This window comes from Thunnus maccoyii, chromosome 1 (genome assembly GCF_910596095.1).
Source record: "Thunnus maccoyii chromosome 1, fThuMac1.1, whole genome shotgun sequence".
Lineage (NCBI taxonomy): Eukaryota > Metazoa > Chordata > Actinopteri > Scombriformes > Scombridae > Thunnus > Thunnus maccoyii.
Window position 1 is genome coordinate 20,462,181 of NC_056533.1, and position 14,490 is coordinate 20,476,670.

The 14,490-nt window shown below is 39.4% G+C and overlaps 1 protein-coding gene across 7 annotated transcripts in view; it reads left to right on the forward strand.

The window, feature by feature from the left end:
• The window catches only part of tcf12 (transcription factor 12), an 88,321-nt gene that overhangs the window by 48,222 nt on the left and 25,609 nt on the right, over positions 1-14,490 (forward strand). For 6 of the 7 annotated variants that reach the window (XM_042421016.1, XM_042420930.1, XM_042420690.1 and 3 more), the window contains exon 8: positions 742-794. In XM_042421016.1, coding sequence (XP_042276950.1) covers positions 742-794 — 53 coding nt within the window. Of the gene's footprint in view, positions 1-741; positions 795-13,764; positions 13,981-14,490 lie in introns of those variants that run through there. The other variant, XM_042421093.1, reaches the window with a different exon arrangement.

Consider the following 14,490-nt stretch of genomic DNA (forward strand, 5'->3'; position numbering starts at 1 on the left):
TTACACCAGTTTTTTCATTCTTCACTCAAAATGTCAACAACTAGTGGAAGAACCATAGCAACAAAGACCACGGAACAGACGTTCAGTTTGTGGGCATGTGCGAACAATCTGATGTCGGTTCAATGGGGAAGTAGATGTCACTTTGCAAACAAATCGTTCAGAGCAGGCTGAAGCCTGGGCTTTTCACTTGAAGATGCTGCCATCAAGTCAAAAGCCCAGGCTTTAGCACACCTCAAAATACATTAACCTCAAGTTTTGAAACTTTGACCATGTTTAACATAGAAATATGTAATTTAAACAGTATATAAATGGCAGAAAATCATAGGTCCCCTTTAAAAATGTTGCTTTCTCACTAGTCCACTGCTTGACCACATATCAGTTTACCAATATCAACACATCAGTTTGGGGTGAAGATGACTGCAGTTTGGCAGAATTATATCATTGCAGGAAAACGTTGTAATTAGACAAAACAGGTTGAGGGAAGGTTTGGACATAAAAAGGTTTATTTTATTACTTCATTACAAAATGAGAATGTAAAGTAAACATATCTGGTAATGTAATTTCCTTTTAATGGTTTTTCATGTGGAAATTATAATTTATTCCAAAATAATACTCAACACAAAGCAATACCACAAAATGAATGTTGTTGATGCTCCAGAATCTGTTCACAGCACATTCATACTTGCTTCTTTTTTTTTTTTTTGCCTGTGAATGAATAGACTTGCTTTCATCTTTCCACAGATCCTCTACAAACAAAAAAGGTTCGCAAGGTCCCTCCTGGCCTGCCTTCATCTGTGAGTGGAAGATCATCTACCTCTCATATAAATAGATTTCACAGTGAGCTTACTTAAGCAGACACACACACACATCTATGCTACTCACACGCCCACCCTCTCAACACTTACACACAAAGAGCGCTCTCAACATCATCGCCACACTTCTTGGATGGGAATTCAGTTGTTTTTGTGGGCCTTTCAAAGACAGTTTATTTACAAAGCAAAGTTGTGAATTTTCATATTTGTTGTTTAATGTTAATATGGAAACGTCTCTGCAGGTTCCATCTTTTGTGTCAGTTTTTAGTGCATATGTGTGTGTGTGTGTGTGTGTGCGTGTGTGTGTGTGTGTGTGTGTGTGTACATGCATGAATGTGTGTGTGTGTGTGCGTGCGTGTGTGCATACACATGTGTACCTCGAGGTGATTGATTTTTAGTGCTGCCCTGTCACAGTCTAGCCTCCTCACAGCCTCTCCTGGGAGAAAGAGAGGCTGTCAGAGCGGATCCCCAGCTCTGCTCTTTTGATGTTTAATTAGTCATTACGTAGCCGAACAGGAGGACAGACAGAGATTAATAGCACAGAATATCTGAAATTTCTATTGGTAATGATCCCGGTGGAGCAGAAACCATTAGGATGCAGAGAAGTGTGGAGCTCAGCTTGCATTCGCTTAGACAAGGGGGTGTTGGAGTTCATTAATATGCATAAATCAGTAAGTCAGATGTTCATTGTTAAAACCCTGGTGGATTGACAAAGGTTTTATTAAGCCTTGCCTTAAATTCCTAGAACTGGTACAAGACAATGATTTTTTTTCTTTTCCTCTTAATAAGAAGCAACTGGTTTACCAAATCCCAGCTTTTTCTTTTGTTAAACAATGAAAGGTTTCTGTTTTGTTTTTTTGTTTTTTTTGCTGAGGGAGTCTGAGACTGGATTTGCCTTTCAGAGCTTTGATAATCGTCACCTCTACTGCTGTTACTCTGAAATCAAATATGGAACAGGCTGCGGAACATAAAAGGCTGGCATGTGTTTTGTTTCTGGATTTGTATTTGAAAAGAAGTTTGTCAGAGCATGAGGGAGAGAAGCAGTCTCTGGCAGCAGCAGGAACGTGTGCCGCCTTCCTCTTAAGTAAGTGATATATCTGAGGTCTTGTCAGACAGAGGGAGGGAGGCAAAGAATGGTTGCCTCACGGGTTACATCTCTTTGTTGTGTAAATGGACGCTGGGCTTTTATTTGTCAGTACTTAACACATGGGCGCAGGTGTGGTTCTGTGACTCATAAGAGTACAATCAAGCAGTACAATGGTAGATGGGGAAAAACAGTGACAGAGCATGGGATAAAATACAGCTTCGTCTTGTCACTCAGTACTGCTCAGAAGATAAAGCCTAGAGCTTGGAGGAATTATTCCAGTTAGTCTTTGATCCCATTTGAAAGAATAAAGATGGCAGTGTTGAATAAAGGGCTATAGGTCTCTTATAACTTGCTGACAGGGAAAGGAAAACATAAAGCCAGTTTTTGATAGGTGGTATATATGGAAGATGGTTGAGTGGGAGGTTGTCTGGCAGCTTTTAGGAGGTGTTAGGATATTAGTATTAGACTAATCGGAAGCAGAGGTGAGGTACAGTGGCATGAGCTATTGGAGGGTTTAAAGGGCTACTTGTGTCCCTTACAAATGTGTATAGTGACCGTCTAAGGGATGGTTATCAGCCGAGACCCGTGTTTGCGTCGCTGTCACCGACACTGGAAGTAGTGAGGGTGGTGTTGAGAAGTGTCGAGGGGAAGGTGCACCTGGAGTCGGAGCTACTTCGCCAGAGGCAGTTGTGTGAAGAGCCTGCAGCATACCTGTAAAGCATGAATGCAGCTGCAGATGCCACTGAAAGCTTTTGCTTGTGTAAGCAAGCGCGAGAGCTTCACCAGAGACCTGAATAGCTGCTTGATTTAAAAAAAAAAAAAAAAAAAAAAAGCATCAACATAGTGCTTCCTATCATTATGTCTACTGCTGGAAATTTTCTTATTTATTTATTTCATTTTCAAATCCCCTTTTTTTCCCCCTCCAGCTTGTATTCTCCCTTGTCGGTCTAAAAATAAATGCAGGAGTTTTAAATCAGATGGGCAATGTAAGTTGCAAGTCAAAGCATGATGTGTGTGTACACTACATGATGGAGCTGAATCAAAATATTTACCGGAGCACATCCTCTGTGCATTTAGGTTTTGACACTGCAGTGCACCAGGATGTGAAGGCTATCTAGACGGAGCAGCTGGTGATTGCAAACATTTAAATGTTTATAGGTCTTTTTCATCTTATATACAGACACCCTCCTCCCGCAGCCACACACATACTTTCCTCTGTGGTCTGCTAGATGTGTTTGCAGACATGCAACACCATGGATGTGGTTGTAATTGTGTGATCTCTACTGTCCACCATTATTTTAAGAAGCTGTTTAGTTTTTATGCAGAATTACATGAACATGTACAGTAGCTCAGAAAAAAATATAAAATCTCTGCTAACAAACTGGAATATATGTAAACTGCAGCCTTGTGTTACATAAACATATTTAAAGTGCTCAAACCTGCAACATGAAAGCTTCACTTTTTATTTTTTACAGTAGACACCTGGGCTACAATTGGCTCTGTGCATTATCTGACTGTGTAAACTGAGTGCTGAGACCGAAGGACAGAGCATGTTGTCATTGGACAGACAGGCGGCTGTGCTGAGGGATGCTGACGGGCAGCTGCGTAGGCACCTGTCTGACAGGAGGACTGGAGAGAGAGAGAGAGAGAGAGAGAGAGAGAGAGAGAGAGAGAGAGAGAGCGTTCTGTGGCTCATGGGGGAAAGTTGCATCTTGTAGGATATTTATGGGAAGCTGCAAGGGCATTGTGTGTGTGTGTGTGTGTGTGTGTGTGTGTGTGATGCATGTCAGTTTGTTTGTGTAAATAGTGTTTTTTTTTCCTCCTACAAACCCTTGTCAGAGGCACAGCGGCTTGATGTGACACTTCCTCCCTGGCTTTGGTGACGGTATGGCTGCAGGATGAGAGCAAGAAAGAGGCGGCTGAGATTCAGCTCCCCTTGGGGACTTTTGCAAGCGAGAACCCTGAGTGTGGATGACAAAAAAGATTGACATTTGCTTTTGACAGATCACTCAGACACCCTTGTTTCTGAGAGATTTGTACTGTGTGAGCTGTAAGAAAGGAAGTCTGCTCTAGGCTCTGAATCTTAAGACCCAGAAATGTTCCTTGCAGTGCTGTCTGGTGCATGACATTCAAAAGATATATTTTCTCTCTCCCCATCCATCTGTCTTCAACAGCTCAAAGACAAGAGATCATAATATTACACTACAACAGTAACCTAATGTTTCTGCTTCTGAGAGAGCAGCTCATTTTTGTTTCTTGCACTGAACCACAGCAGGCCAGAACATAGTAAAAGGAATAAATCTTAGATGAAATACATTTGTAAAGCCTTGTGTAAACAGCAAGGATCACCCCAGGCCTTTACGAGTCTCTAGGCAAAATTAGATTTGAGCGCCACCCAGCAGAATGATAAAAGTATAAACCTGTGAGTTTAATATTTCTGTCTTTTGTGCCTAAAACACAAATGAATTTAACATTGATACTGGCAGGTTAAATAATATAAATAAACACATACATACGTACTGTACATGCTTACATGTTCCATTTCATTCTGGACTCCACTGATGTTTCTAAAAAAGTGCAGATTTCCAAACATGATGAACTATGGAATGCCAGGAAAGAAAATATTAGGTGAACTATAATGTCAATATCATTTGTGTAGCTGTAAGGAGGTGAAACTGTTTTTAAAGAGCAGTGTCTGCTCTATTTGACACATCTTTAGTCAGCCAGTTGATTTTTCAGTTACTCTAGTTATATCATTTAAAGTGCCTGTAAACCTTAATGTAATAAAAAAAAATAATGTAAGCAACTGAATTGTATATCAGTGCCTCCATTTTATAAAAATGGAACTTTTACATGCTTAAAACTGACAAAAAAACTTCGAGCATGATGGAATAAAGGTTAATGAGAGTAAATGACTATAACCAGCAAAACATAGTTATAAAAATCTAATTCGTTGTGCATCAGTTTGTGTAATAAATTAGAATTTTTGATGAATCACTTTATTCTAATTTATGCAAAGCTGGAGGTAATTTTCTACAATTTGAACCTGGACATTTTTAACAGATGTATCTAATTGTTAGAGTTTTAGACTTTCTCTGCAATATCTTTTATAGATGTGGTCCAGTAACTGTTTTTTTGAAAGTTTAAAAATTGTAATTCTAAACTGGACAAAATTGAAGGTTAAAGTGCACTTCGAAGAAAAAGAACATGCTGTGTAAGGGACCAAACTTCAGAATACAAGTGTAACCGTCATTTGTTCTCTGTGTGAAGCCCTGATTATACTCCTAAGCGGATGCGTACACAGACATCTGTGGGCACCACGGAAGTGTGGTAGTTCTGTTAATACTACTGTCTGGAGTCCACTTGGAGGACGTGTTCCACATATGCGCAGTAGATTGGCATCTATTGATTGTCACAACAAATTGGAGGTACAAGGATGTCCACACAGAGCCTACACGTGCACCCTCTGATTACAGAGGGTGCACCTACTGTAACACCGGCTTTACTCTCAGCTTTATAAAACCGAAAATGTATGAGTCAGATGTGTGTGTGTGTGTGTGTGTGTGTGTGTGTGTGTGTGTGTGTGTGTGTGTACAGAGGCTCAGCGTGTGTACATGATGGCTGTTATGCAGACCTAGTAATACAGTTTCTTTATTTCATTCATTCAAAATTTTCTACTGGATACACAAAGGTGTGTGATCAGTATCTTATAAATAGGTTATTTATCCAAAATGTAATGTTTGTGTTGTTTTAGGAGCAGAAACATAACTGAATGGGTATTCAGTGTGTATTACAAATTGTATAGCATGCACTCGACATGTTAGTACTCTAAAACGTTTGGGTTGTTAAGTCTGGTCCTGTATGTTGTTTGCAGTTGATAAAATTGCTTAGCCTGTGCAACTGGCAGGGGACAATATTTTAGGCTCTGACCTGACCCCAGTTAGTGAGCTCCCCAGAGATGGCCTCATCAGATGGCTGATTAGATAGATGCCCCTGGTTTGACTGGGATGATGCTGAACAGTCGCGGCCACCTCTGGGACCATGGGCTTTGTGTTTATCTTTGTTTGGGTTGCTGAAATTTACCACTGACATTAGAGGCTGGAGATAATGGAACAGGCAAACAAGCCAGAGCCCTGACCTCTTTCATCTGCAAGGAGAACAAGGAGTTAAAAGGACAAAGAGTACGAAAATAATGCACAGATTAAAGTCATTACTCACATTCTGGCCTGTTGTAAATTATTCATGTAAGGCTTGCGTGAGTTTACAGCATTAATGCAAACCTTGATTTTAGATCGCTGGCAGGCTCAAGAACACAGCCTGTCAACAATCACTAAGGTAGAGCGAGTTATTTAGAGACCACTGAAGCCTGGCTGCTGCGACCTGGAAAACACATCATTGAAGCACATGAAGCTTATGTCGTAGCTGAAGTTCTTGACTTCAGTTGTAGGTTAGAGGTTATGTGTAATGTGGTGTGAACGCTAAAAACACACCAGTACAATATAATGGTGCTAGTGGCTGACCTTTCTGTTTAGTGCCTCATTTAGTTTGTTTCACTTGGTTGGTTATAGCCCAGTGCCCTATTTTTAAAATATAATGTAGTTTGTCAGCTCAGTCAGTAATTTCTATATAGTTTTATGGCACACATGAATAAATACATTTCGAAATAACAGTGTTAGTGATGTTGATATGTCTAAAAATATCAACTCTTTGGAAGAAACTAATTATAGTATATGCAGACATTTTGAAAATATAGCAAGGCGTACATTTACAGTTCCTCAGTGCTCGTAAGTACTGTTCATACCACACAAGTGCAAAGTTATGATAAGGATGAATGAGCTTGTCCTTTTTAAGTGGTCTCTCTAACATACAAAAGAGGTTGTTTTAGTTTTGAAAAAAGACATAAAAGTGATGTTTCTGCTTGAAAAATAGATGTAATCAATCCATCTTTTGAACTGAACATGACATAATCGTAATAATTTTAAGATCCCCTCCAGACCTGCTTTAAGATAAATATAAAAGACTCCACCTTTAATAAGAATTTATGTCTGATGTGGTTAAATTATCTTGTTAAAATCCTTAGAATGACATCTACTCCTTCCCCCTCATAAAATCTATCTATTCTAATTCTAATAATCTATAAACATTAAAACATTTTTAATTTCTTAAGTTGAACTACTAGACACACTATGTCTGTAATTTCACTGTAAAGTCTATTCTCAGTGTTTGCGCACTTGAGGTTTCAAGTTTCCATATCACACTTGTGTAAGTTGCATACTGGACCACGATTGGCTTCCAAACTATTTGTGATGTCACAAATCACGCTTGAAGGCTCACACCTTCAAATTGGATTTACAATGAGCACAGAGAAACTTTACTCTTTCAGCAGGTTAAAGTGGAAAAAGTGTCAAACATCCAACTGTAGGAACAAGAAGAAAAACATGTTTTTGAGTGGAGTAGGACTTTAAAAGCTGTGATACTGTGCTGTCAGGGGTCTTTTCTTGAGTCGACCAGGTCATTTCTTCCCCTTTAGTCTTGTCATTCTTGGCTCCCCAATGATGGAGTGACCTTCCTGGTGAAGCTGGAACAAAAGAGTCAATCCCCCTCATTTGAAATCAGCTGAAACTAATCCTCACAAGAATTACACCCTAACTTTCTCACCGCTGCTCTAAAAGATAGCTTTCCCATCTCTCTCCTTCACTTCTTCACATCTCTCTTCTGCACTTCTTGTTTTCATTTTCACATTCACCCCACAATGTGAAACAATACAAATCTGTTTGCGTGTATGTGAGAATGTAAACAAAATGAACTTTTGTCAGAAGAACTAATATTTTTAGTTTCAGGGTTTTTTAGTTTTTTGTGCAAATGGTTCAGGACACATGTCTAACAAATGTGAGGGATGGCTATAGTTAATAGCTTTGCAACATATGTTTATGGCCGTCAGTCTTTTAAAGCAAGTTTTAAATAGCTATTGTTGTCCTTTTATTAATCTGTGTGTAGCCTTCTTGCAGGTTTGTAAGCATGACTGAAAACACAAATGCATGCAATGTATGTACGAAAGAAGAATTATAAGGGGCCCGATTGGAAAAACTTTGCTGCCTAATGATTACTACCATCTGTATTGCAAGTCTAATTTTTTATGACATTTTGTAAAAAAACATGGATTTGTACCAGTGCTTATCTAATGTGTTTTAAAAAGCAAATTTTAAAACAAGCTACTTGTAATTTTGTCACAAAACCCACAAAAAAAAATCAGTTTCCACCATGAAAACTGTCAGACACACTGTAAAACACACACACACACAGAAAAGTTTCTTGTTTAATAACGTTTAAGAAATAAGGTTACTGCAGAAAGGTTGAACTGATTACACAAATCACGTAAATGTGTTCAACATTTACATTTAGTAAGTAACCTTTGCTCTTTTGTTGTAACATTCATTATTTTGTTCTTTTTTAAACTTAAAATAATCTTATTATTAAACCTAATATATAATTTAAGGCCTACAGGTACATTCCATATTTTTTGTTTGTGTGTTTTATTGCTTGACTTAATGTTTTTATTCTGTGGTTGGACACCCCCATGGGACAAGCCTGCCTTATTATGCCGCAGACACAGCTGTTGTTAACAGTCTCAGTATCTCAAGTAGGTGGCAGTCAGTCAAGTTTATTTGATTTTCAGATTTATCAGATTAAGTTCATGAACAAGCTCAGCATTCTCTTTGCGTGGCTTCTTACATGGGGATATTTCTCTTGTCAAGACCTTGATAAAAGCACATCGTATAATCACCATGTCTATGAGCTGCAGTTGTAGCTGCTGAGGATCTTGATCTTTATCATGGACAGAGAGAGGGCACAAGAAAAGTGCAGCGTCTTTCTCAGGATTGTTGGCATCCTGTTGATCTCATTCGTTAGACACAGTTGCATAGACCTGACCATATTGTCCAGCTCTCAGGGAACCGCAACCACTTTCAGTCAAGAGTTTTATAGCATTGACTCTGTGTATACAACTGTGGAACCAACACTATATTTCTTATACAGCAGTGTTTGTGCATTCAGATGTCTTGTGATGTTTGTCTGAAATGCAGTGTCTGCAAGTGTTTGCAGCAGTGGTTTCCTTGCTTTTCCCTTCTATTAAAAACTATTTCTGCTGTCAGAGTGTGTCTGAGTTCTAACTCCCAGTTTTATAGGCCCACTATGCTGACAGTTAGGTAGGGCAGACAGTCCAATACTCACAATATTTTTTCATAAATTTGAACCTGGAAAAAAACTGTGACTGTACAAAGGTCTTTATGGAAGACTTCTTGGGCACGAGATGTGCTAAAACTGATTTCAAGAGTCCCCATGGGTGTAATTTATGGTCGGGATGGTGGGGATATATCCCTACCACTTTTCTGATTACCTAGAATTGTCTCCACCGCTCATTCAATATTAATTGCATATGCTTTTAAATCAAATATAATTTCCATTGGCTCTACAAAGGGTTAAATCCCTCATGTTCCCACTAGATGAGAAATAGAATTTTTATTGGTGTTTGTTCGCTTTGTTCCCGCCTCCTTTACATGCAGCGATGTGATTGCTGGAGTGCATTTTGGATGAATCAGAAACAGCGCAGTGCTTGTAGTCATAGGAGCTCGAGGGTAGAGCGTAAGACAAGGCTGTCGTGTCACAGCTGCTTTGCCCTCTGTGATCATAACAACATGGTACTGGTATCAAATTAAACACGTTGAATGTTTGGTGATATGAAACGCACAGCTGTGCTGGCTAACTCACTACAGACCAGGAATTGTAGGTTAGCACTGTACAATAGTTAGACATAGTAGCTAATATACTTAGGTAACATTAACAGATAACGTTGTTAGCAAGAGTGTGCTGTAGGGTGATTTTGTGCTCTTACTTTTGACTTTGGCTAACATTAACTGTTTTTGTTCTTCTCATGATGGCATTATACCTGTTGGCCAAAGAAGAGCAGCATCAGTAATTCTTCCAGGATTGCTAGTTTGCTATTCTGTCTTCCCCAGTTTCGAATCCCATCTGTGTGGCTACAGGGTTACTGTAGTTGACATTACAATTAATCATTTTCTGATGATTGATTGAACCTCTTGCAATATTTCCTCTTAATTCAGCAGTCTGGATTAGTGTCATGGACGTCAAGAAAAAAAGAGAAGTACTATTTCTTGGTAAATGTAAGTTGCTATGTATGTAGTAAAAAGCTGAGTTAGCACACTTGCTTTACATCTTTCAGCAAATCATTTGCCAGTAAGCATGTGCTTGGTGAGTTAACTCATTATCTTGTTGTGTCTTGCAAATCAGAAGTTCCCTTCATTTTTATAACTTGTATAGTTGTATTTGTTGTTAATGCAGACATGAGAGAGACAGAAAAAGAAAGAGAGGAAGCCCAGGCAGGGAAAGAAAAGAGGAGTGATCAGGTAAGAATTTGCACTATGAGCTGTAATGTTACCTCAAAGAGCACCTTCCCTCTGCTTTGAGCATTGTTTTAAACCAATTTCTCCCATCACTCATTCTAAGTGCATGAACAGAGTGTTAAGTTGTGGTTGTCAATACAGGTATCAGAGAGAGACAGACCTGTGCGCTGTAATGTTATCTCATTGAGCACATCCTTCTGAAGTAAAAGACCAAAACTAGACAAATATGGTTGTCAGTGACAGCGTATTATATAGTGGTTGTTTATACAGGTATGAGAGTGAGATGGACACAGACAGAGAGAGAGAGAGAGACTCAGTCCAATTCAGGCACAGAGAGGAGAAAGAGGTAACCAGGTAAGCATTTCAACTGTAAGCTGTAATGTTATCTTATAGTGCCACAATATGGTTGTCAGTGTATTACATAGTGGTTGTCCATACAGGCATCAGAGAGAAATAGAGGCAGGCAGACAGAGAGAGAGAAAGAGAGAGAGAAAGAGAGAGAGAGAGAGAGAGAGAGAGAGAGAGAGACAGCCCAGTCCAGACAGAGAGAGGAGAAAGAGGTGACCAGGTAAGTATTTCAACTGTGTTCTGTAAGTAATGTTATCTTATAGAGCCACAATATAGTTGTCAGACTGTACTGATAATTTCTCACCTTTTATTGTATTCAAGAAAGTACTATATTATTTTCATATATTGTGTAAAATGGCAGGAAATGCAATGAAAAATATGAAAAACTCCCAGCCAAGTTTATGTCCCCACCACTTTCCACATCAAACCTGCAACCCTTGGGTCACTGTTATTACTTTTATAAAATAATCTTTATTGTTTTAGTTATAAATGCAAATAAAGGAATCTTATGAAAGTGAAAAAAGCAAAAAAAATTTTTTAGAAGAGTAATATATCAGACTTAAATTTATCAGAATAGATAGAATTACCATTCTGCTGTTAGATGCACAATGTTAACACTTTACAACAGTAATCATGAACAGTTTACTTTATGATATTACCTTAAGCATTACTATAAGCTTAAAAAACAGTGACATTGTTTCAAAGCTTAGACTTGTATCTAGTCTATATATCTTGTCTTTCACATATACCTACATCCTGAATACATAGACTAGATGATGTGTATTATTAGTGCATTAAATATATAACAACACTATTAGCTGATCACACAACATTGTGTTCAAATTACATCACCAACTTACAATAGCCAACTAGGCATTTATTTTAATGTTTACCTTGACAGATGAATGTAGAATTGATTAATGAGCAGATTTTTGTTGTATTCGCTGTGATTGTAGTGTGTTCGGTGATCAGGGAGCAAAATAGGAAACAGGATGTATCTGTAGTAGTGATGAGGTGATGGCTGACAAAGATGTTATCCCAGTTGACTTGTTCGGACGTGAAACAAGAAAAGGAAAGAAGATAAACTGTCAATAATATTATACAAAAGGAGAAACCATTTCATTTGAACAGGATTTCATAGCAGTGGCATAAAAGTAGGCCTAATTAGCCTAAATAACCAAAACATAAGAAAAAACTAGAACTGTATTAAAATCAGTCTTTTCATCATAGAGCAAGGAGTGTAGGAGGACAGCGGACAGAATCCCCCGCACACCCCCCACTCTCCAAGTCAGCCCTCCTTAATTAGAGCCAGAGCTTCTTACAGGAAACAATCTTCCTGTCTGATGACATCATTGCTAAATCCATGCATGAGATGGGGGTGACCTCAGCCTGTGGATTTGCTCGGTGTTTTTTTAACACCCTAACAAACTCCAAGAAAAGCACCCTGTGATGCCTCGAGCGTCTTTAGAGAGGGATGTGTGAACAGGTGGGTGGAGCTGGGCCTTCATCTCCCAGACTGATGTTGACGGCTTTTCACGACATCAAAACTGAGTGTCACAGTCGTTGATTCATAAGGTTTAACCAAACAAAACTTTTCCATTACTTGAAATGCACAGACATTCCCACTGTGTCTCCCGCAGAGTCATTATAAAAAGAAATGCGCTGGCAGTGTCCTGACTCAGCCGGGCCCTGGGATGATATGTGCGCACGATTTCCCCAAATTAATGCCCATTTTTCTTTGCTTTCATGTGTTTTCCTCGCAACACTGTGCTCTGTGTCTGGACTTGTTTTAGACCCTTCAAACACTTCTATCATGACCATTTTCCTTAGAGCATCAACTTGAAACAGCGCCAGATATAAAGCGGTAACAGCATGTAGAGCCAGTGTTTTTGGAAGAGTTTAAAAGAGTCCCAAAGAAGAAAGGGGGAGGATAAATAATAACAGTACTAAAGGAAAAGCATAATAAAGGCCTAGTTTTCTTAGGGAAGTGGAAGCCTTCATCTTTCTATAACAATAATGTTCTCAATGAATCTACAGGCCTGTGTTTAGTCCAGGAAGCTTCGAGTGGTAGACATGAAAGGCTCCAGTCAGACTGTACAGGCCGGGCTCTCAGTGGAATATGGTATCTATCCTCTCCTCCTCTCCTTTCTTCTCCTCTCCTTTGCTCTCCCCTCCTCTCCCTCCTCCCATATGATGAAGGTAATGGGGAGCTGTGTGGCTTGCAGTGACAGTAAACCGTAGTAAAATGGCTGTCGATGTTTTGCCCCCCCTCCAGCGTTCCCCCCCCGTCCGAGGCCCCCAGGGTTTAGGAAGTAGAGCATTATTTTCCTGTTCCGACGTCACGAGCCAGCCCCTTTGCAGCTGTTGCATGCTTTACAACTCAGTGTTTACAGGCACTTCTCAACTCAACATCTCATTCTGCCAACACCTAAACTCATATTTTACATTTCATAAATACCCTCCATCTAGTTGATCTTTTTTCTCTTCACATTACCTGGATTTGGATACATCCATTTGAACTGCTGTTTTTTTTTCTTTCTTGCGTGTTCACTTTCTCTTACTTAATGACTCCTAATTGGTGTGCGAGCCGAGTGTGGGAACAGGTAAAATGTGTTGCCAGATGGTTGCGCTCTTACAAAAGCTATATTTTACCTCACTGCCTGTAGATGCGTTTAATCATCGCAGAAACAAAAAGATTAGACACTTGGGATTAAAACGTGCAGAGGAGAACAAGCACTTACTTCTGCTCCCATTTGGTCGCCTTTGAAATCACACATATTAACAAACTCTTGCTTAGAATTAAATTATTTTAGTTTTAGTTTGTAGGGGTTCCCCTGCAGAAATCTGCATTTTTTTATGCTGGGAATTTAACATTTTTTTCCCTCTCTGTCTAAATCCGCTCACACATTTGTTTTCTGTCCCACCCACTTCCCTTTATCTTTTCTATACCCACCTCCCCATTGCCTCCCTTCCCCCCCGTCCTTTTCCTCTCTGCCTCAGCACTTAGAGGCTTAAGAGAGGGATGTACCATATGAGCCACTCCCTTCTGACAGCCACCCCCCTCCCACAGTGTGGAATGGTACAATCCTGCTTTGCATAAGTTTCCTCTGAGTGGGTCGTGTGTGTGTGGAGGCCAGTACTGAAAGAATTATTAGTCCCTTTTGAACGCTTTGGATGTATGTCCAGAGAGAAAGCTAGTGTGCTGTTGTAGTGTACCGTTATCACTTAAATTGTTAAAGCTATAATGTATTGCGCCTACCCTGTCCCTGGAATGGGCAGTAACTCTTTAATGTATTACTACAACGGGAAATCGGTGAGTAATCTCTTTGGGAATGTGTGTGTGTGTGTATTAGACAGAGAAGAAGTGTGTGTGAGTGTATCCCACGGACTGTCGCTCTTGGTCTGTCTGTCCATCTGACTGTACTCGTCTCTATGAATGCTGTATTTTATTTATTTTTAAGATAAAACCACTGCGTCCTGCATGCATGTGAGTCCGCTGCTCCTCTCTCTGATTTTCCATTACATCAGTTAAAGCTGTGTGACAGCACAATTAAATACAACATTTTGAGTGTGTCATAAACTTATTTTAGCACACTTTTTTTTATGCTGCTTTGGATTTCTGCTTTGTATAAACAAGTTCATTCTTCTACAAATTCTAGGCAACACATAAAAAAAAGTTTTGTCATTTTAAAAACTTTTTTTTCTCATAGACATAATGAAACAGTGTGGCAGAAAGAGCTTTTTTGCAGCCTTGAATTTATTTTTACTGGCTGGTTGCTTCAGCTCCGAGACTGGGTTGAAATAATAACAAGTGGGAGTCTGG